Below are 23,448 nucleotides of genomic sequence, written 5' to 3' on the forward strand. Positions count from 1 at the left end.
TTGAACAGATCATTTGTTTCCATTCGTTAAAGTATTTGGCATAGCACAGAAGAATTATTCCTGAGACAAGCATTAACATTTCTAATATATGTGTACAGGTTGAAGGTCCAGAGAAGTGCACATTATCCCCTTAAACTTCCTTTACTGTCATCAAATATTTCCTTAAAAGTCATTAACTAAGAACATAATTCCTAAAATCTTACTTCAACCAAAACAACATAACCGGCATGTCAAAAGGTATGCGTAAGCTGAAGATAGGTTGGAATTTTAACTTCTTTTGTACTTCAACTACTTTGTATATCACAAAAAAGCAATTGCTTTGCCACTCTCAATTTTCAGGAGTTATATCATTTTCCTTCTTCACACTTCATCGGAGCACGCATTAAGGCAGCCTTCAGTGCATAGGGTATTTTTCCCCATCTGGGTAGATACCCCTTGGGAACAACAACAAAAAAAAGGTAAGATAAAAAACATCATTTATCAGGCCACTATGGAGTGCCACAATAATAAAACATCCTTTAAGTCCTGTTTGCAAGGCTTTGCAGCATCCTAGCTATGAAGGTTAGAGGAGAGCTTGGCAGCACAGCTCCCATTCCCGCCATGGAGCCAGACCCGTTCATGTACTGTCCCACGCAACTGGCACACTTACAGTTCATTCCTGCGTTAAATTCAACTTTAAAATGGAAACCCCAAACCCTAGGTGAAGTTTCTAAGGGTCATTGGTTCATCCTATTAAAATATTAGTAGGTCATTGATGAACTACAATAAGGAACATTTCTACATAATGCTGCAGATAACCTGAATCTTTTGTGTTAAGTAGCCAGATACATTATGCAGATATTTACATCAAGGTTGTATATAAATAATAAACTCCTAATAGGAAAAACATTTCTAAAAACCCACTTTCTACCATTTATAACGAAAGCCAAACATAAAGGTAACACGAGCTTTGCATATGAAGTCCCAATGCTGTAATAGGAGCACCACAGCATCTTTCAAAAGCTATGCTCAGATTTCATGTTTGCCTAAAATAAAACCTGACTTTGTTCAGGGCTAACACAATCTGTTTATTTTTAAATGTTAAGGATGATATCTGCAGTTGGTGTCCATGATCCCACTAGCTATACTGGTTCCAGATTCCCTTGTGGAGCCTGGCACTGAACCGGGACAAGCCAAAACCAATGTATTTGCTTTAATGTGATGAATACTTCAAAGCTTAACTGTATAACTCACAGTAACAGCCAAGGACACTTGCTTCATGTTCAGAGGCTACAACTGAAAACAGAGCTGGTAGAGCTCAATTTTGCATCACCAACGTGAACAGTCCCACTGCAGTCTTGAAATGGGGAAAAGATCTATTCCAATCAGTGCTAGTGACAGGAATTAATTTCAAAGCAGTGATCTGGTAGACAGATAGCTGTCAGGAAATAGAAATATATATGGTCTAAGAATAGCATACAGTCTACAAAACTCCTTGTACATGCAGAAGGAGAAAAGCAAACCTTAAGAAACCAGGTCCAGCAGTCTTGCAGTCATCACCTAACCTCAACATGCATCAGCTCTGACAATAAAGCTATTTTCAGAGATGGTGGCCACCACAACTCACCTCCTGGCCCCTTTGGAGAGATTCTAAAACTGCCAGCCCAGTAACATTTCCTGTGATGGGCTCACGCCTGCATTAGGAATTAATTTGAAATCACTGGTTTACGGGACACACTTCCCATTACTAGTAGAGCCAGCACTTGTGGGCTGTCTCCAGTGGTTAGACCCACTCAGACTGAAAAGCTCTCCTCTCCATAACACAGCTGTGAAAAGCTAAAAGCCAGCTTTTAACTGAAAAAGGTGGATGTAATGAACAGAGGCTCATCCCCATGTTGCTATCAAGCTCATATTACATGTTCAGCAATTCTTTGCCAATGCCAAGGCAGATATGCTTTTCAGGGTGACGTACCGTGAGCTAAAAAGGTAATTAGCCTACTCAGAAATCATTAAATGCATCCGCAGAAATGATTCTTTCTTCAGTTTATTAGCTAGATGGGTCCACATGGTCTGAATGTTTTTTCTGCCGCAGAACACAATACCTATGTAATTCCACACTGGGTTTTCCACAGCTGTGTTCAGCTGTTTACCCGCCACCCTTCCCTACAATGAGCCACGCTAGGCACTCTCTTCAACAACAAATATCTCCAGCACATAAAACTGTAAATGCCTAACGCAGTCTGGGAAAAGGAGCTCATTCTTTCAAAGACAAGCTACAAATGGAAGAGGATTTCTTATTGCATGGCTTGATAAATATATCTGTATTACAGCAGATTGAGTAAGCCTTCAGAGCCCACTGAAATATTTGCTTTGGTCCCCATTTCTTGGGAAGATTTGGTTTGTGTTTGTGCTTTCCGAGTTAGCCAGCTCTCCTGCTTGCTTGCAGTTGCTTCCCGTGCCATAGGCATCTGTGTCTGCCTAGCGCCTTTGCAGCCTGGGTCCCTTTGGGGATGCATTAGTGGTGCCACCGGCTGGCAGGCAGTTGCTGAAAAATAAACAGGTTCAGTAGCCTGAGGAATAATAGCAGGGCCATGGGTGGGGATGCAGAAGGATATAAATATAGCTAAACAGCAGGAGGAAACAGCTTTGTTTGCTTCATTAAGTTTTACATGAGAAGTGCTAGGGCAAGCTCAGGTCTGGACAGAGATTAAACTCCCCTGCTCCCAGGGCAAACGGGAGATCATCCCTGCTGGAGGGCATTTGGCCCCAAACCTTGCTCTGTGCTCTCATCCAAGAAAAGGAAGCAAAGGGACTGGGTTGTGACAAGTTCAATTATTTGCAGAAATGCTCAGGCAACTGCTCATGGGATGAGCTGTAACTGTGTGAGGGCATTTGATTCTCTTGTCTAGACTTCAGCAATACAACTGTCAAGTCTTTGGGGAACAAATGATGCTATATCTCTATAGCTCTGCCGGAGAGAGGTTTTAGCTCATCACCTCAGACAAAACAAGTAAACAAACTCAAAAAATCCACAATTACATACTCCAGGCTCAAGCAGATTCTTAAACTGCATGCCATGAAAGAGGGCATTGCTCTTTTGATGTCTTATTATCAATTTCAATGAGCATTACTTGAAAAGGGTGATCTTAAAATGGTCTTTTAATACAGTAGAGTTCCTAACAAAATAGAATTAAATAGGCATTCATGCAGACAAATAGCCAGCTCCAGTCTCATAAATATTTCATTCTTAATTTTGAGCGTGTCCATGGCAGTTAACTACGTTACTTAACGGTTGGATGGACGTAACATGAAATCTGGAAAATAGATGTTCATCACTAGGCTTCCTACTGGTAGTACTTACATGCAGCCACTCACAGACTTTTTATTTTATTTTTATTTGTTTATTTATTTTTAATCCCAAAGGAAATAAAGCTGACCTTCATTAGGCTGCTGAAAGTGGGGGGACCCTGTCTGGCCCAGCTGTCTGCATGTCATTGATAGACAGCAGCTCCGGAGGGGACAGACCACAGACGAGGTCTGGCACAGGATTAATCCCTCATTGGAAGGGCCACTGCATCCCTGTAAATTATAGGAACATCTACTGACTATTGACCCCTAAGCAAAATGTTGGTGGAATGTGCAGTACTTTGAAAACATCTATAAATTGAAATGGACACAGATTATTTCATGGTGTTGCAGGGCTATGCAATCCATCTGACTTACCTTAAGTGCTAATCTAGTTTTAGTGTTGCTACATTTTATTTCTCTTCTTAACTCACAGCCAAGTGTTTTGCTGTTAGAAAACTCAAGGTCATTTGGATTCCTACTTCGTTGTACGTAGGAGATAACCTGTAGCCAGTATCCGATGCTGAAAAATGTCAGGGCTGTGATCCTGACCTGCCAGAGAGTTCAGAAAGGGAACTGGTTGTTCAAGGATGACACATGCACTACAGAAAAGTCATTTTAAAAATAGCAAGTCTGTAATGGCATAGATTTGCTTTCCCCACAATGCTGAGTAACCTGGGTAACATAAGTTACACTGAAAAGTGATTGTTGTTCATAATCTCAAATATGCAAATAAGATCAAGAAAATAATTATATGCACTACATACAAACTTGCACCAAATTGCTCTTACATGGGTGGGGGCTTAAAATTATTGTACTATATATGTATAGTATAGTATATTTAGCCATATTTACTATATGTCTAAATCAGGATCATGTTAGAATCACCAATTTAAATGGCCAGTATTTGAATTATTTGACATTCAGAATGAAAGTCATGAAAATACATTACGCTACAGTTTAGAGATAGAATTATTTTAATATGCCACAACAAGGAACATGCTATTATTTTGCATCACAGGGCTTAAATATTAAATATCACACCTGATGATGCCTTATAATGATCACAAAATGACTAGACACGGCATCCCAATATCAGGCTACTATGCATCCTTGCAGAAAGACACCCAATTTTGTATGCATGACCATTTTATAAATGACAGTTATTTTAAAGGGAGTTACAAGCCTGACACAAAAGGCCAAATCTGTCCCCATTACAAAGAGAAGAGAAGAACCACATCACGTTGTGCTGTACCTGAGCTTGTCCATAAATTAAGCCCCTTTCACTGGAAAGCAGCCATTGCAGGAAGAGATAGAAACAGGCATTGTTTTGTGAATGCCATTGGGCCCGCTGATGCTCAAAGATGTATGTTTAAATATGTGCATGGCTGCTTAAATGATTCAGGAGCTGAACAAAGACAAAATATGCAGCAAGAAAGCTTTGCTCTTTTTTTCCCTGTGATTACATATTGTGGTAAAGCTGCCCTGAGGGCTGGCTAATGTGAATTAACTTGTCTGCACCACTGGCAGATGCACAGAGCAGTCAACAGGCTGAGAGTTCATGCACAGCTCACCCTGCAGTTACTCAGACTTGTGCTTCTGCATCCCCAGCAGGGATGTATCTATTTATTTTAAGGGACTTGGGAAAGAATTATAAAGCTGTGCTGCATTGTTCAGTTTCACTTAGTGCTTATAAACCCGAACAGAGCTAGCAGGAGTAATTTGATGGAAATATTTTCCCAACAAAACGTGATTTCCTCTGGAGGTCTTCTACAGGCATTTTTAATTCCCTCCCTATTAACACGTTTGTTTGCAATTATGGATTTTTTCCCCCAACTAGAAACATCTGTCGTAAACTAGCATTTCAGCATTTTGACAAATGCATGACCGTTTTGAAATTTTAGGATAAAATGTTCTGACATCAAATACCAACATTGTTAAAAACAATAATAAAAAAAAATACTACAATTTGTTGTGGGACAGAAATTAGTGTTTTTTCTGTCTTTTGCACAGGTATTGTTCGCAAAAAAAAACACTAGTGCCATTGGCCAAGGGAAAAAGCTTGGAGGACTGTCAGCACTAGAAGAAGCCTTCTGTCCTTCAGGCTACTTTGCATTCTCTAAGCAAGAAAAGTAAATTGCAGTCTCAGGTTCACACTCTTTTAATAAGCAAGACTCACCAGATCTGATCCCTGCAATCATTTCTATCACTAACTGGTATCACTCTTCAAGAGGATACACCCCCAAACTGTGCTGGTTTAGAACTTTAATAAGAACGTGTATTTCATATATGAATGGTGCTCTAGCAGCTTAGATACCTAACAAAAAGCAACAATACAATACCTCTGTGGTATTTCCTGTGCATTACCTATTTCAGCAACAGGGTTTTTTCTCATACTCTGAAATAATGTTCAGTTATAGAGGCATCAGAAGAAAATTCAGAGACAAGCACTGCAATAAGTGTAAGCAAATACATTCATAACAATAAAACCCTCGTAATTCTGCTTTCCTCCATCTGGCAAAATCTTGCTGCCCAGTGTTATATATATTTTAAACTCAGCGGGAAGAAGAGTGTATTTGCTGTGTATGACTGTATTCTCGAAGGAAAACAAATACACGGTTTCAGTTCCCAGGGTATGATTCAGCTGTAAAAAAGCCAGAACTATAAATAATCTGTGCTCTTATAAACTAATGACTGTTATCTTTAAGCCTCAGAACAACCTGATTATTAACTTGATCTGAGTCATGACTCTGGCTCTGAGTATGACTTCCCTTGTAAAAATTGAAGCAACTTTATTTATATATTTTATGTTAAAAGAAGAGTAGTAAAACAGGCATTTTGAATTTATTGCCAATTATCTCGTAATAGCTATTTTTTCCAAAAGAATATTCCTGTTTGATAGACTAAATAAAAAGTCAGGTATTTGTTTTCTTTCTCTCAGACAATGCAAAAAAAAAAACAACAACTATAGATTTTATGTACAGGCCTTCTGATGATATGATTGTCTTTATTCCTTCAGTTACGGATGTATTTTCATGATTATGTATTTTATGTAAACAGGTTTCTACAATGCAAAGTAGCTATTCAAAACGCAGCACAAGGCAGGCAATTGATAAGGCACAAAAGACTCCAATTCTGATGCTCACTGATCTTGCTTAAGTATATAATCATTTGTTTTTCCTTCTTAATGCACTGTTTACTGTCATTCAACTGAAATGGTTTTTGTTCAGCAATATTACAAAATAAAGCTGCATCTGATTTCCAAGTCAATTACCCTGAAATTCTAGAAATGTGAAAGCAAGATATTTGACAATGGAAAATCAAGCAGCTGAAACCCCCCGATTCGCTTAAATCCAACCCTACTCAAGCTTTTTAAGTGATCATCTAAGCACAGACATTGAAAAGCCAGTACGGGTATGATTTTTAGCTAATTACTTTGCTTTTTCTGCTTGAAAGTGTGGGTGTATGAGCACAAGGAGTGGTCTGCTGAACATCTCTTGCTGCCATGTACAACTTTAGCAAATATCACACAACCAGGAAGGAGCTGTTTGAAATCTGGACAACACGTAGTTATGTACTTCAAAACATCTTCTCTGGTACAGCTAGGAGAAGACATAGGCAGATCATCATTGCTCTCGAGACAGTTTTGTTTGGGAAAAGTATCTGGCATAGGAAGTCAGGTAAGAGACACATTTAGATAACATGTAAGAAGTCATCTTAAAACCAAAGAGTACAAAATGGGGTACCAAAAATTGTATCTACTACTCTCCTTTTTCTAACTCACATGAATTAGATGATTTTGTAATTCCTCTCCTTGCTGTATTGCTTTGGTCCTAAAGAAAGCCTTTGTCTATGCAAGCCTGGGAGAGTAACTCTTGGACACCTAGCTACTGGAAGCAAATCTAAAAAGCTGCACAGCTTTCAGGCAGAAATGCGAAAGGCCACCGTTACCTGCTTGACCAAGGCATTTCTTCTCATCTTGCATACTTAAACTGTGGATCTAGTTGCCACAGAAGGCCGTGGATTTTAAAAATACTTGCATGAGTTTGAAAGTAAATTGAAAATCCATCAAGGACTATAGATTAAAGCTACCAGCTCTGGTTCAGAACATTCTTGCAGGTTTTGGCTACTTTTACAGATAGGGCTAGATGGACCTTTGGTTTCACCCTGGTGTTATCAACACTATATTCCTATTTAAGACAGCAAAAGTCAGTAATATCAATTCATTGCTGTTTGAAAAGCGTAATGCAGCCTTCATCTCTGTAGTCACAACACACTGCTCGCAGGCAGAGTGCCGTTAAAGCCGATACATCTTGTCCCTGTTTCCCTTTACCCCTTCATTTCTCAATATGCTACTTGTCAAAGATGATGTGGATTTAAAAGGAGCACACTTATTTTTTCCTGGTGACAAAGCAAGGTTATGTTTTTGTAGCCGCGAGTTCAAGCCCGTGTAACAACAGCTGGCACAAACCTGCCTGCTCCTTTTAAAGGCTTTGGATGAATCTCTTAATTGGGAGCCTTGTCCCTGCCGGACCTTCCCCAAGCATTACGAGCTCCTGGCAACCAGCTGAAGCAACTGGCAGCACACTTCTGTGCAAGCCAACATAATACTGGCTGGCATTTTATGAAGAATACAAAGTGTGAAGCATCTGTATCTATAGAAAGCAGAGAGACTACATCAGCAACCAATACTTGCTTGCAATAAAGTAATTAAACAGATTGCAGAGGCCCTGATGAAGATTTCATAATTTACTTTGGAACAGCAGTTATCTTTTTGGGTATCAATCAAAGAAATAACTTTATCTGTGCCAGAGCAATTCCCTGTCTGAGGACCTTGGAACCAGGACACCCGAACACAAGCAGCCAGCCTGGAAATGGCATGGCGACATTTTAATAGCGTTTAATTAATGTCGTGGTGTGCACTTAGGAGATCAATCAGACCACCCAGCCACCTCTCCAGACGAGCAGAGGCCAGATGCCTGCAGGACGAACGTGAGCCCCGCAGGGAAGCATATGGTGATGTTTTTGAGGTGTCCCTTTGCCTCCTCACTTCCAGCTGTCTGGGCTTTCAAGCTGTTGCCCTCGAAAGCCTCCAGTGGGGTTTCATTTCAGAGCTTGGCCAGCAGCTTTCTGAATCCTTTAAAAGCTTCTGGCATTCCCTGTGCTGCAAGGTGATGGGTTAAACTGCTTAGTGCCATACTGCCTGAAACAGGACTCCCCTCTGATTGTTTTCAAGCCATTATCTGAGTGCTTTATTCAACACCCCCAATTTCCTCTGTCATCAAAACCCATCAGTCATCGCTCCCTTCTATCTGCTCCCAGGCCTCCCATGACATTATGGGCACGGATCTATCTTATTAGGGGAAGACGACAGGAAATAAGGCCATAATGGCTGAAATACATTTTAAGATTGCCTAACGCTTGTAATGAATGTAAAAAGCAGCTGATGTAATGGATGAAATAACTTCCTGCTGGTCCTCAGAGACTCTGTGTCGGATCCACAATCAGTGAACTATGCATACAGCATTGCAAGGGCTGGACGTGAGAGGGGCTGTGAAATGCTTAATATTAATTAATATTAATTAATTAATATTTTAATATTAATAAAATATTGATAAATAGTGAGACATTATTTATCAACAAAGGTGATAAACTGTGCTTCCCAACTTGCTACTTCTGATAAGTTTAAGAAGTTTCAGTTCTGCTGCCCTACAACACACACAACCTCCTTTTATGCAAGCAGCCACCTCTGGGAGCTTATATCCATCATATGGAGAGTGGTAAAGAAAACTGATTTAGCTGTAAACACTAAAAACCAAGAACTCAGGAAGCAGGACAGCACAGAGCTGGTACATAGCACATCAAATGCTTCAGGAAAAAAAAAAACAACACAAACAAACAAAAAAAAACAAACAACAAACAAAAGGATTGGTATTTCCCCTTGGAGAAACAGAAATTAAAATGTTGTCCTCTGACACCAACCTACAATGAGACTTCTCTTTGCCACCTACAAACTTGTGCGGTCGCCGAGGAATGCCACAGACATTTCCAGTCTCCATTCCCTGCTCCTTTTCTGAGAAAATTCAAGGCCATGAGGCCATGAGGTCAGCAGATGGCAAGATTTTAGTAGAAGCAAATGTGAGCAACGTGTCCAACCAAGATGAAACATGACTCTTGTGTTCCACTGGGAAGTTCAGTCAAGGACGTTGAAACGTTTTTTCTAAACACAACTGCTCAGGCACAGCGAGGGCTGAGAGCAATGACAGGGCATTTAGTAAATTAGAACTTTTTAGATATGTCCGTCTCAACAGGTGATTTGTAATACGGAGAAGTTTGTGCATGTCAAATGAAGGGGTAAAATAAGAAACATTCGACAGCAAAGGATTATGAAATATACTATTTTACTGTGAGAGTGAGGATCGGTTTTTGAACAGGAGCATCCATTTTACCATAAATAAGTAAATACATAACAATTATAAAATGTAACAAAACTAAAACTAATAATAATAATAATAATAATAAAGATATAAAAGACACTCCAGTCTATACTTTTCAGGCAAAGACTGGCTCTGTCTCTTTGAACAAATTGAGCAAGGAATGCCCACTGGAGGGAATCCTTGACAAGCAATCAAGTATTGGGGTTGTGTAAATTGCAGCTGCTAATTCTGACCATATGCTACTTTTAAACATCACTGTGCACAGTGCCTGCATCAGCAAAGGAGCAGGGCTCACGAGTGAGCAGTGGCTCAGCCCCCAGCCTCGGTGCCTGCCCAGACACAGGTGGGGTCCATCCTTCTGCCACAGAAAACTCAGGATTTAGGACCTCACCGAGCCTTGGTGCACAAACATGCACAGAAGGTCACAGGCAGGTTGAAGAGGCGCTATGTCTGTACCTGCACTCACAGTCTGCTGCTGCCATGAAGGCACAAGGATGATGAGTACTGCTTTCCCTTCTGAGATGGGAACCAGCTGTGAGGGAATGGTTGTCTTTAGGATATGGATCCCCTTTTTCCTCATAGCAACAACTTTGCACTAACCACAGTTTGTGAGGAGCAGCAGGCAAATCAGCCTTGCAAGCTAACAACGGCAAAAAATTACCAGGCTCTACTCAGGACCTTGCCTTGCCTGTAGTTACTTACACGTGCCACAATTTTGTGTAAGTCCCCGTAGTTATTTCCTGATGGGCTCTGGCCATAGAAGACTGCCAAGGTTGCTGTGAATTGCATGGGGCACTGAGCGTGTGGGGTCTTGTAATACAGAAAAGAGTATTTGAAGTAGACAGCATACAAATCTGTTTTACCCTCCAAATTAACTATTTTCTAACTGCTGAGAAACAGTCTTATTCCCTTATCACTTGAACCAAGTAAATAAATCCTTGTAGTCCTTTAAAAGCTATTCATGAGCAACAGGGGAAAAGTATTTCTGGAAAAACAGAAAAGAAACAGGAAAGAAGACAGAAAGTGAAGAAAGAAGGAAGCAGGATGGCAAGGTAGTCACTTAAATAGGCTTCCAGGCTTTGGCATTTAAGTTGTTGATTAAAACCAAATTGTTATGTTCTTATCTGGAAAAGGATTAGAGTAAAGGTCAGCTGAGCAGTAGCAATGGTATAATTACACAGGAAAAACATAGCGTTAGTGCAGGGAGAAGACCGGGAATATTTGTGGAACCCCAGCACCCCTTGCAGTTTATACAGATTTAATAAAAAATGATTTATTTGTAGGCTTACTTGTAAACCCGGTCACAGCAAGAGAAAACAGCAATATTTTCAAAAAATAAATGAATCAGTTGCACTGTCAATACTCTAATGCCCTACTAATGTCTCGTTCTCTTCTTAGCTGCCAGCTACTAGACCTTTCAACAAGTTTTTGGGATTCTATTTAGTTCCTATATTAATTTAGGGAAAAGTAAAGGTCCAAGATTTAAAGATTCATTAATATCTCCATGTCCACTACTTCTTTGTCCCTCACACCATCTTGATTCTTCCTGTCACAGTTTCCTCCACACGCACATAAAAATTTGTCCTGGTTTCAGTTAGAACAGAGTTAATTTTCTTCCTAGTAGCTGGTGGAATGCTGTGTTTTGGCTTAGGACGAGAAGAGTGCTGATAACACCCCGATGTTTTAATTGTTGCAGAGCAGTGCTTATACTAAGCCAAGGACGTCTCAGCTTCTTGCTCTGTCCTGCCAACAGGCATGCTGGGGGTGCAGCAAGAGCTGGGAGGGGACAGACCCAGGACAGGTGACCCACACTAGCCAAAGGGGTATTCCATACCATCTGACATCATGCTAAACAATATATAGGGGTGGCTAGCCAGGGGAGGGGGGCCGGACTGCTCGGGGTTAGGCTGGGCATCGGTCAGCAGGTGGTGAGCAATTGCATTGTGCATCACTTGTTTGTACACATTATTATTAGTAGTACTATTATCATCATTGTTATTATTATTATTATTATTGTTATTATTATTTCCTGTCTTATTAAACTGTTTTTATCTCAACTCACTGGCTTCACTTTCCGTTTCTCTCCCTCGTCCCAGAGAGGGAGGAGGGGGGGAGGGTGAGCGAACGGCTGTGTGGTGTTTAGCTGCCGGCCGGGTTAAACCACAACAAAATTTAACTAGTGCAAGCTGCTGTGACAGATTTTAATGGGAAATATGGTATAAAGTTTTTGGGTGGTCAGCAAGGAAATTTTCTTTTTACACTACTATACACACAGATCATATATTGTTTTACGTATCATGTGAATTGCCAGCACACAAAACATACCGTAGAGATTTTGGGGACAGTGGTTTCTAACAGTAGGACTGTAACTAAACAGGAGCCTTCAAGAGCTAGAGACACAAATGGGAAACAGCACAAATTCTCTTGAAAGGAAGATGTGCTGTTATGTCCTGAGAGACTGGTATTTCTGTACTCATTTTCCAACCATCATCAAGGTAACAAAAAATTTCTATATCCATTAAAGCGAAGGAGCTCAAATATCACTACAATTTGTCACCATGGCAGAGCACCTTGTCCATGACCTGAAGACCAGCATTCCTTCTTCACCCTGTGCACCACCAGTATTAAAATAATAAAATTTAAAAAATTAAAATAATAAAAATCTGCACTTTATTCTTTACAAACAAGGAAGAAGAGAGGACACCCTTTGGCTGGGGCTGTCTCAGCTGGGAGCTTTTTCTCCAGGTCTCATTCACAACCTCCAGCGGCTGCCAGAGGCAGGAAGACTTTCCTAATTCTCTTTCCTAATTCACTTTCCAATATGGTATGCCTTCACATAATTAAAACCAGTTGCCAAGGCACTCTCATCTCTTCCAACAGGCTGTCACCCTGCTACGGAGGTGCTTGTGGTCAAGTGGTTCACTTTGGCTTAACTGAAGTCACAAAAACCTCTCTACAAGGCAAATGCACATTCAAGGGGCTTTATAAATCCACATGATTGAAGATGATAAACTCTACGTGAAAAACAAATCATTTCATTACTTTCAAAGATACCTCACAAGGACAAATGAGCAAACTAAGCTGCTTTCAAAATTCAGCTTGGTTTTAATAAACCTCTTTTACCTCACAAGCATCTGTCTCAGCCACATTGAGCTAGCTACCTATTGTGGTAACCACATTAAAAACAAACCTTTCAAAGACAACAGACTAGCAATACAGCAGAAAAGTACTGAAAGAAGCTGCCATTTTCATCTCAGAATTTGAAAAACATCTCTGATAGAAGTGTTTAATATATTTGTGCAAGTTTAAAATCTAAGCATGACCTCTGTCCTCCCGGTACTTTTTTTCAGTACTATGTAATTCCAGCATTTTTATTAATGTCAATGTAAGTATATGTTTATATATATGGTGAGCCCCATGTCAGCTTCAACCAGGCACACTCACCCAAATTCTTCTGTTCTTGCCACCAGAGACTTCAGGCCACAGTCTTTTGAGGTTCCCTCCTACAAAAGCCAAAGCGCTCACCAGAAAACCCCCAGCTACTGGACCTCAGAGTTGGATGTACTCTAGCACTACTTAAAATGTTATGAACCAAAGTATTTGTATTTCTTTCAAAATCCCTCTTCTGTTCACCAAGGTGGGCTCCCACGCTGCCTCTCCAAAACATCAACCCTCTGTCACATGCCATCACCATTTTGTCCTCTGGTCTGCAGTTCCTCCTGGATACCCAAACGAGGTGAAACCCCCAGTAGCCCAAATCACAGCTCTATTCAAATATACTGTGTAATGTAATAGTACAGAAGCAATGGCTCAAACTGCTCCTTTTTCGGGTTGGCCAATGGGAAACCATTTCTGAAGGAGAAAGAGCCTTTTCATATGATCCTCCAGATTTGCTTTTCTTTCCTCTTCTCTGCTTCCATCATTCTCCCTACGACTGTCCCCTGTAGACTAACACGTTTTCCATCGATGCAGCACGGCATGCTCTTGCTCAAGAATTCAGCTGTGACATCATCAAAGCAGCACAATTATTAGCCAGTTTTAGTAAAACATATATTAGCCACAAAGTAGGATTGAGTTTTTCTCCATTGCCTATTTGAATGAGTTCTGTTATTTCCCTGTTGATATAAATAATTATCGTAAATAGCACTATGTTTGTTTTTTTTCCAATTAAGAAAACATCCCAAAAAGTAACTGATTGCAAGTATACATAAATGATGTGTTGTTATACTGTAAATTATACATCTGCAATCTCAGATTCAATTAGCAATTAGCCAGGAAGGTAAGAGAGCAGTGTAATAATTGGGAACCATGAGTATTACTGTAAGATGATGGGGCTGATAATTTTGTGACTTGTTTTGTTCCTGCTGGTGTGGAATTGGATACTGTGGAGTAAAGTCTGCCATCTGGTGCAAGTGAGAAAAACAGAATAATGTATATCATCAGTGGATTTATATGTCAGTATTAACATTTCTATCAGAGACTAGAAGATATTTGTTATCCATCCTCCTACAGTGCAGTGATAAGCAGAATCAACATTGCAGCTATTACTTTCTACTGGCCAGAAAGAAATGCCTTGAAGTTGTAACCATATCCTACACGTATGAAATCATAACACATGACCAAATAGCAAGTAATGAAGCTGTTACTGAACAGATTCCAGCAAAATTTTGAAAAATGAACCAAAGAACAAGTGAAGAAAATACACTTAAGTTTCTTGAGTTTATCCTGAACTCTCAATCTTAACTGTATTTTACACATGCAGCAGAAGGCTTACGTAGTTGCTGAACAGCGATGGCTACACAGTCCTGAAAGTTACTAATTTACAAGTAATTTATTGAGTTGCTGGGTGCTCTACATCACAATGTTTCCATACCATTCATTTTAAATAGAGCTACAGAATTATTGAACTTACTAGCAAACTGGATGTACAGTACTTGAAATATGCTGTCTCCATATCAAAACATATAACAAAATCAAGTTTTCCTTCCAAACTGAGAATATAGTATCAATTATTAAGTTTCAGTTTAGTTTCAGAAGATAAACTTATTATGTATTGAATATTTAAATACATGCAGACAAGTATTCCTTGTAAATTATCTAATTTCAGACTCTGCCAGTCAGCCAAAAAACTTAATTTGAAAAGCTGAGAAATTCTCACAGTTGTGTTGCATGTCACTAGAAATATTCAGGGAGGCAAGCTATGAAAATCCTTTTATTTGCCATATCTGGTCTTCAAAAGATGGTTTGTTTGGCACACTATTGCCTGTTCTCACTACTGGATTGGCTGTCTCAAGATATTTGGTTCTTCTTTTAACATACCAGCACTGAGAGTCAAGTTTCTGTGAGACTCTTGACAAACGAAAATAAGTGTTTCTAGCTTATATATTTGTGGGTGAAATTTTAAAAATATAGTTCATCTCCACCTTAGCATTAAGAAAGTAACCAAAATAAGGACGTTTATTTGATAAGCATATTATTTAAAAATTAATGTATAGATTTTCAGAGGTATGACAAGTTTTGTATGGGACAGGTATTCCTGGCTGCCAGAAGGAACAGAAAAATTGGGCATCAAACATTCTGGCTTCCCTTTGGAAGAAGAGAAATTTATGACGGAGCAAACACACAATACATTCTCACAGCATCAATGAGAAGACCAATAGCTTACATGCAGAGCTAAGTACTCAGAGTGAGATGAAGTGTTTGTTCATTAAGATTAACGGTTGCCCCACATTCCTGCATAAAGCATGTTTTCCTATTCCCATTCTTATTGTTCCCTATAGAAATAAAGTGTATTTTTATAATCCATTGAATCTGGATTTTTAGTTGCTATTCCTTTAGTTGCCCCCCAAGTCATTCCCAAAGGATATTGCTTATATAAAAGAGGTCACTCTCATACAATTACCATCTCCACCAACATCATATATACACAATAAGACAATTTAAAAAACAGCACTACTGCCCTGACTTCAGCTGTCTATCCCATACAGAAGACCATGATGATCTCCTTTTGCCATACCTGAGAAATATGGCTGAGTTGCAAAATATCAAACATTTCAGATCTTCAAATATATGACAGTGCCATGATATAATATATATATATATTATAATATATATGACAGTGTCAAAGTATCTTCTTATGTCTACAAACAAGGGAAAATCTACATTTGGCCACTCCATTGCAGAACAAGTTATATTTCCCCATTAAGGAACAGACACATTGCAACATGCAACACTAAGTGACAAAGCACAACTCCAAAAACATAAAACCACTTCCAATGTAATTCTTGCGTATTTCTAAATTGTAAGAGCCCTCTGAGGATCACATAAGTCCTTGAAAAATTATCGCAGCATAAAAGCTACATCATAAGGAGCACTTACCCTTGAAGTGCTTTTTCTCCAAACCAATCTCCTTTCCCTAAAGTACGGAGAAAGACTGGATCTTCACTGGGGGAGTCTTCACGAGTAACATTCACCTGTTGAAAAGCCAAAACCCCCAGCATTTAGAAAACCTTTAATTAATGAATACGGCCCATTTGTTCAGAAAGGGATTAGTCATCTCCCAGATCTCTCAAGAAGGGTTCCAGTTCATATTCAAACCATATAAGTCACCAGTACTGAACTTTTCCCTCAGCTATCAGCAACCAGTTACTATTTCTCCATAAACTAATCTCAAGCCATCCAAGAAAAGGAATTATTCATTATATACAAATGAGTTATTTCCCACCAACAAGCCTACTACTCTTGGAAAAATACAATACTTGTGTTTTTCGAAGGCTCTAAACATGGAGTTGGCTGCACAAGCACAGTCATTGCCTATATGGAGTCAACAGCTCAAATGGGTTCCAAATATTTCATGTGTATAAGACAGACACATGGCATAGGCTTCTGTTAGCTTTGTTCCACATGATTTCTTGCATTGCTCGAACGTAAGGGAGAGCACATTGTTCACGTAAGGGAGAGCAAAAAAAGAAAATCTACCTTTAGTCATAATTTAAATGAAACAGTTTGGATCATTATAGGCTGAAGGATGGCTCCTTTCATTTTCATCATGTCCTGAATTCGTTGAGGAGATAATTCTAGCCAGAGCAAAAATAAGGTATTTTCATCCCAGTATAAAGAAAAAATAAAACCAAGATGGTATTTTGATTTTTGCAGTAAAAGAGAAAAGCAATTACTGCTGATGGAATGGAGAGTTTTACATGGAATGTAAAACAACAGGAGGTGTAACCTAGTGTAAGCCCAAGTTTAAGATGGAAACACAGCAACAACAGGTAGATGACTACACATCTCCGAGTGATGATGTCCCATCTCTGGGATCCTTTTTATTTTCTGAAAAGATTTCAGAAGAAAAATAGTAATTGATCGTCTGAACACACTTCTACTTTGTATTATCTTTGTAAGTGGCTCTGGTTCCCCAAGCCAGTATGGAATACAAATCCCAACAGCTGCATGACAAAACCCTGGAACACACTGCTGGGGGCTGAGGACAGCATGACATAGTTTGCTCATTATCAAGATCTTACGAAAGGTGAGTACTATTGATGTAATGGCCCTCTGTGAGAAATATTTTCTGCTCTTCAGCTAGCCCGTATCAGAGGCAACTCATACTTCTTACGGCATGCAAAAGCCATGAAATACTGCCCCTGCAATCAGAGAATGGTGGGGACCATCTCTCTTAACATTAACCATCTATCAATCTAGTTGTCCAGGCTCCATCCATTGCCAGTGGAAAGCGACAGGAATTTCCAAAGCCAGAGCTGTCCAAAATTTAAGTGGAATGAACAACCCTCTGGAGGGTTTACAAGGGAAAATCCCTTTTCTCTTTGCAGCATTTCAGGCTGTTTGCTATAATCAGAGCTTTTACACATGCAAATTCACAAAGCCCAAATTTAGGACAACAGACACTTCCTTTCTGATTTAGAGACATTTCAGTTTAATTATACCATTACATTTACAGTTCTGCCCTGCACTTTCTCTGGTTTCTTGCACGGATGGTAAAACAGTGGGTTTGAGTCATTAGTGAGCACTGTGTCTCCAACACACTATGTTAAACATCTGCACTGACTCATCAAGCATCAGATGAGGGTAGGAAAAGTGTAACAGACAAGCCAGGAAGGTTTATAGCCGATGAAAAACAAACCTGGACAAACAAAGGGAACTTTAACACATATTTAAGCTCTTTCTCCATGACCTTCACTGATCCTCAGAAATGAATGCTAAGGGACTACGGGAGTAATTTCAACACAGCTCAGAGCAATGACACATCTGAACAGCCCAGCACCAGTGAAGAACCTGCATGTTATGGTATTAAATTGGTGCCACACCATTGTTTTTAAGGGGAAAATGGTGCACAATGGCACAGCATGACACATGCAGTGTCTTGGTAAAGGGAGGACACTGAATCGGCACAGAGCAGCAGCAAGTCACGACCAAAAGGGATCAAACTGTTCCCGTCTGATGTGTTAGTCAACAGATTTCTGCTCACAGGTTGTTTTGAACAGGTTTTGATTTCTATTCACTTGGAATTGAGGAAGTACGCTAACAAATAGCACTGAATTGTAAGGCCACGTTCACCATTTTTGCAGCATTAAAAGCACCTTTGCTGCTGCTGCATTCACTGTCCCAATTCTGCAAGGAGCTGTCTGTTGACCACAGGCAGTCTCAGATAAGGGAACGTATATGGGGTAAATTGGTAGCCACATTCCCCCAAACAATTAAGTGACTAAAATCCAACTAAGAGGATCTGGATTGAGTAGCATATGAAATCAGGAGGGAGAAAAAGGGGAAAAGGGTCTACCCTCTGCCACTAAGAGAACTATCAAAGCACAGAGTGAAAGAAAAAAAAAATCTTTTGAAGTATTTCTGAAAAAAGTGCTGAACTCAGAAATTTAAAAATCTCGCTTCTCTTGACTGTCACTGCAGAAGCTCTGACAAAAGGTAGGATAGAGTTTTTAAAAGTAGCTTTCACTGCTAATACACAATGCTGCTGACTGCAGAAAGTACACGTGAGGTTCTAGGTACGTGAGCTGGAAGCAGAATTTCTTCTGTTTTACTAAGCCACCTGGGTGAGGTTTCAGCATGGGGCATGGGACATAATGTGCCCCTGCTTCAGAAAGTGCCAAGCAGCAGCATACACTGATACGTTTATTCTGTATCTCATTGCTATTTATTCCATGTTTCACTGCTAAGGCTCTATTTCTGCTAGCCTGGGACATATCCTTAGCATGGGGTAGTTCTGATATCACTGTGTAGCTATGTCCCAACACAGGCATTAAAATTAAACACCCTCCCACTCCATCCTTCATCAGTAACAGATATCTCATCTCTTCTGCAACTCAGTGAGGTTGCAAGAGAAAACTGGGCAGAATTTAATCGTCCTGGTGAAAATTCCTGTCAAGCCACCAAGATCCAGCTGAGGATCTGGGAATTCCTCAACAAGCCCATGTGCATTGTTTTGTTTGAACTCCCTTTTTCTGGCCATCAGCTGCTACAGTAAGATAAAGCTGCAAAAGCCATGGAGATAAAACCAAGGAGCTTCTCAAGAGGGATTACAGAGCTCTGGAGCAATGGTCAAGGACATGAGGGGCAGGTGGTTCTCTCCTCCATCCTGTTGGCTTGAGGAGTGGATGAACCACACAGGTCAACAACTGTTTGTCCAGTGGCTGCCAACAGCAGGGATTTGGTTTCTACAACCATGGCACTCTGAGGACTGAGGAGTGCTAGGAAGGTATGGAGCCACAAGACCGAGTGGGTCAAAAGCACCCTCACCAACAGGCTGGTCAACGTGGCAAGTGGGCTTTTAAAACTTGGTGAGGAAGGGAGGTGCATCCTCCCATGAAAATGGTCTGAATAGAAAGGATTTGAAGTGTACATCATGGTTGTCTGTGTTCTGGAAAAAGATGAAATCCTACTTCTCAATGGAGCGAATCAAAAGAGCACAGGGGAATACCATCAAATTCCTACCTCTACTGTCAATGATTGGCTTCATTTCAGAAACCTGTCCATGATCATCTTCTTCATCTGAAAAAGACACCCTTTTCTTCTCATAAAGACTGCCTCCCAGCAATAGAGAGTGGAAGATGACGGTGAAAATCTAGTTTGAGTATCTGAGAGCTGACAGCTCAGGATTCAACCCAGCTGTGTACAACACCCACATTCCTCCTGTGCAGATGCCATGTTTGTTTTTTTTTGCTAACTTTAATTATGCATGGACTACATTATCTGCCTTGGTGCAAATATCAAATCCATGAACCAGGAGGCTTGGGTTGGCTTAATTTCAAGCATATTTAACTATTTGTGTTTACTTTTCACGGATCACATCTGATCTGCAGTGGTAAACCAGCATGTATTCCCTTGAATGTCAATATCCTGCTACATGGAAAGAAGCCAAATGTTTCTCAAGTGTAATAATATTAGGCCGGCTAAAACAAACTAAAAAAGAAAAAAAAAAAAAGTCAAGTGGAATGAAAAAAAAAATGGATCCATAAAATCCCACCAGGATTTTACAGGAAAAGAGGTCAAAAAGCATATTTTCCCCTGTGAGCAGTAAAGCAGAAACTTAGACCATTTTTCTTCCCCTAAGAGAAATCTGAGACTTCTCTGAGTTCCTATTATTTAATTTGGAAAAGCTACAAAATGATAGTCATGGGAATGAAGTCTGGAAGTCAGCCTTGTAAGAGGGATACTTGGTAAAGACTAGTGTAGCATTGCAGAGTACCCTATAAAAAAATTTGGCTACAAGAATGCTGGGGTAAAGAAGCATGCAGGGACTCAGAGTAGGTGTCTGCAATTAAATAAAAAAGCAAAAATAAAAAGAAAGCTCTAACCCAGCTTAGAAAACTGTGATTTAGTAAGAAGGAAAAAGCAGGGAGATGCATGCAGCATGCAGGAACACTTTGGGATGGCACAGGACTACCTAATGCAGATAACCCATCAAAGAAGAAAGGACCGAGCTCGTTTGGTCATGTACCAAGAGACTTAACTGTCTTCAAGCCCCAAAATGTTCACTGTGAGCACACGTGTAAAACAGCATAAGATCTACTTTTTTTTTTTTTTTCCCCTTCAGGTCACTCGCCACTCTTCCCTACTGATACAATGCCAAGAAGTTTAATTAAATGTCAAGTGTTGCAACATTTGTGCCCTGGGGAGGGGAGAGAGAAAGCACTGGCTGGCACTGAATTTCAAGTGCATATCATCACCATTGCCACCTTCACATTTCCTTAGAAGAGTGTCAACTTACCTTTCCTTTGCTGATTATAAAGAAAGTGTCCCCTCGAGCACCTTGTCGGATAATATACTCTCCGCTTTCATAGTGTGTCTGCAAAAAAAAATAATAAAATATGACCAAACATAATCAGATAATGTTATTCAGTTGATAATTTGGCAGTTTTGCAAGATAGTGCTTAGGGAAACATAACCCTGGTCCAATTTTATCCAAGTCTGGCACTGTTTGTGATTTAAGAATTGTCCTATGTCAAGGAATATAATAATTAAAAAGAAACCATTTCTGGCTTGCCCATTTTTCTTATTACTGTGCTAGTGCCAGCTTTTGCCCAGATGAATTATCCTCACAGCCTAAATCCACTTATACTAAGTAAACCTGACACAGGCATTTTTGACAGAGAATACAGTACATGAACTGAACTGCAATAATATATTTGTTGTAAATATAGTTCTCTACCTAAACCACCTGAAAGCCTGGTATTTTTTCAGCACTGCCAGCAAGGGTTTTATTGAATAAATAATTTTTGCTCTCCCCCTGTTACTATAGTAGTTTAATCTGTCTTTTTTGTCTTATTTTATGGAATATTTATTGCTGAATTTCTGTCATATCTTGCCAGAGCTTGCATCTAAACTTAATAGGATAGCTTAATCCCCATCACAATCAATATGCATTTATACTTCACCAAAAAATAAGCCAATATGTTCTAAATAAAGGCTCCACACAAATATTTAACCCTCCCACCCCCAAACTAGCAGATTCTTCTGAAGTGCTCTGCACCCTGTGAATTCAACAAATATCCGTTCAACAGCAAGCAGAGGTGAGCAAAAGACCAAGCATCCTCCCCAAATCTCCTACTGCTAAAATGAAAGCTGTTGTTTTAGTCAAGCCTCTGAAGAGAACGCAGACGTGGCTGCAGGTGTCAGGTCTTCCATGTCCCAGCACTGATTTGTGACAAAGCCTGCCCCAAAATGCCACACACACTGAGCCCTGGTGCGGATGCTGTTTGGAAGCTACAATGAGCACAGAGCTCCAGAAAAGAACACCGGATCTTTTAATCCTAAAGTATGTATAAACAACAGCAAGCAAGGATTTGGTTAAAGCTTTAGATCTGAGAGCTTTACTCTCAGCTTCTGGCCATGTAACACACCGACATGACAAAGCCCTCTTCCCCAGGCCAGCCTGATGTCTTGGCCTCAATCAGCAGGATGAACTGCACCAGCTGCTTAGCGCCGAGAGCCACAGTCCTGCAGCCGTCTCTGGATCCTCACATGAGTCCTCCCAACCCTCCCATTCAGGCTTCCACAAAGGGAATGGAAGGAGAATAAAGTTAGAGCCTGGAAGGATCCAAAGCTGTCTCTGGCTTTAGCATCTCTTGCCTACCATATATATATATATATATATATACATATATATATATATATGTATATATAATTTTTTTCCCCTAGTCTGTAGACTTATTCAAAATAAATACTGCAAGCCCTTCTCCCCACAATTCAGATCATATTCCTCCGGCCCTTTGATCAGTTCCCAGTCAGGCAACGCTTTCCATTCGCTTGACCCTCCCATGCCCTTCCTCTGGTTCATGTCTTCATCTTTACATATTCAAAGCCCATCTCCCTCATGGCTAAATCCAGCGTGCTGTTTTTGCTCGAATCATCCAGTCTCCAACAATGCTCTGATTTGCCCTCTGAAATCCTCCTTCTCTAACACAAATCAATTCATCCATGTGCTTTGCCCATTCTAACCAAATTATTTCTGTGCGTTTACACTTGAAAGCACTGTGTGAAGTAAGCAAAGCACATTAGTGCTCACTCATGATACATGCAAACAGAAGTAATTCCAAGCCTCTTGCTTTTAGCCAGACACATTAAAGGTACCAGCATGGTCTCTGGTACATATGGTACCACTATACATCCTCTGAAGAAAGCATTTTGGCAGGTATGCCAAAATATAGGTATACAGATGTATATAAGGTATACAAATTCATGGCATAGCTGATTCATGTTTTAGGAACACAAACTCCAATTCACATAGAGAAAACCAGTTCAAGAACAGTGGGAGAACAGCAGGAATTCTGACAGCTTGACACTGGTGTGGTGGCACATACAAAGTAATAACATTTAAGTTAAAACCACAAAAAGGGAAGTCAATAAATGAGTCTTCACTAGCCTTAGACTGACCCCATCACTATTTCTGGACCTGCCTCTGCAAGATTAAATGTAATGGCTGAGATCCAGTAAGCTGCTAAAAGCCAGGCTCTACTGAAGGGGATCCTTCTGATGGAGATAACCATCAGTCGACATCTTAAACTCTAGCTCCAGTATCCTGTATACAACTGGTTAAAGAGTTTCTAAATTGCTTTTAAAATAGGCAATGAATATTTCTAACCACCTTTGCAATCAGCAGATAGGTAAATAGAAATGCACATAGTGAAACACCCCGTATTTTAGTTTAGAGCTCATT

At 40.0% G+C, this 23,448-nt stretch overlaps 1 protein-coding gene across 3 annotated transcripts in view; it reads right to left on the minus strand.

Moving 5' to 3' along the window:
* The window catches only part of PRKG1 (protein kinase cGMP-dependent 1), a gene marked incomplete at both ends in the record, with an annotated part of 468,546 nt that overhangs the window by 113,245 nt on the left and 331,853 nt on the right, over positions 1–23,448 (minus strand). For 2 of the 3 annotated variants that reach the window (XM_084290587.1, XM_084290589.1), the window contains 2 exons: positions 16,140–16,234; positions 21,001–21,078. In XM_084290587.1, coding sequence (XP_084146713.1) covers positions 16,140–16,234; positions 21,001–21,078 — 173 coding nt within the window. Of the gene's footprint in view, positions 1–16,135; positions 16,235–21,000; positions 21,079–23,448 lie in introns of those variants that run through there. The other variant, XM_084290588.1, reaches the window with a different exon arrangement.

The sequence above is a fragment of the Netta rufina genome (assembly GCF_964035555.1).
Source record: "Netta rufina genome assembly, chromosome: 7".
In the NCBI taxonomy this organism is placed as follows: domain Eukaryota; kingdom Metazoa; phylum Chordata; class Aves; order Anseriformes; family Anatidae; genus Netta; species Netta rufina.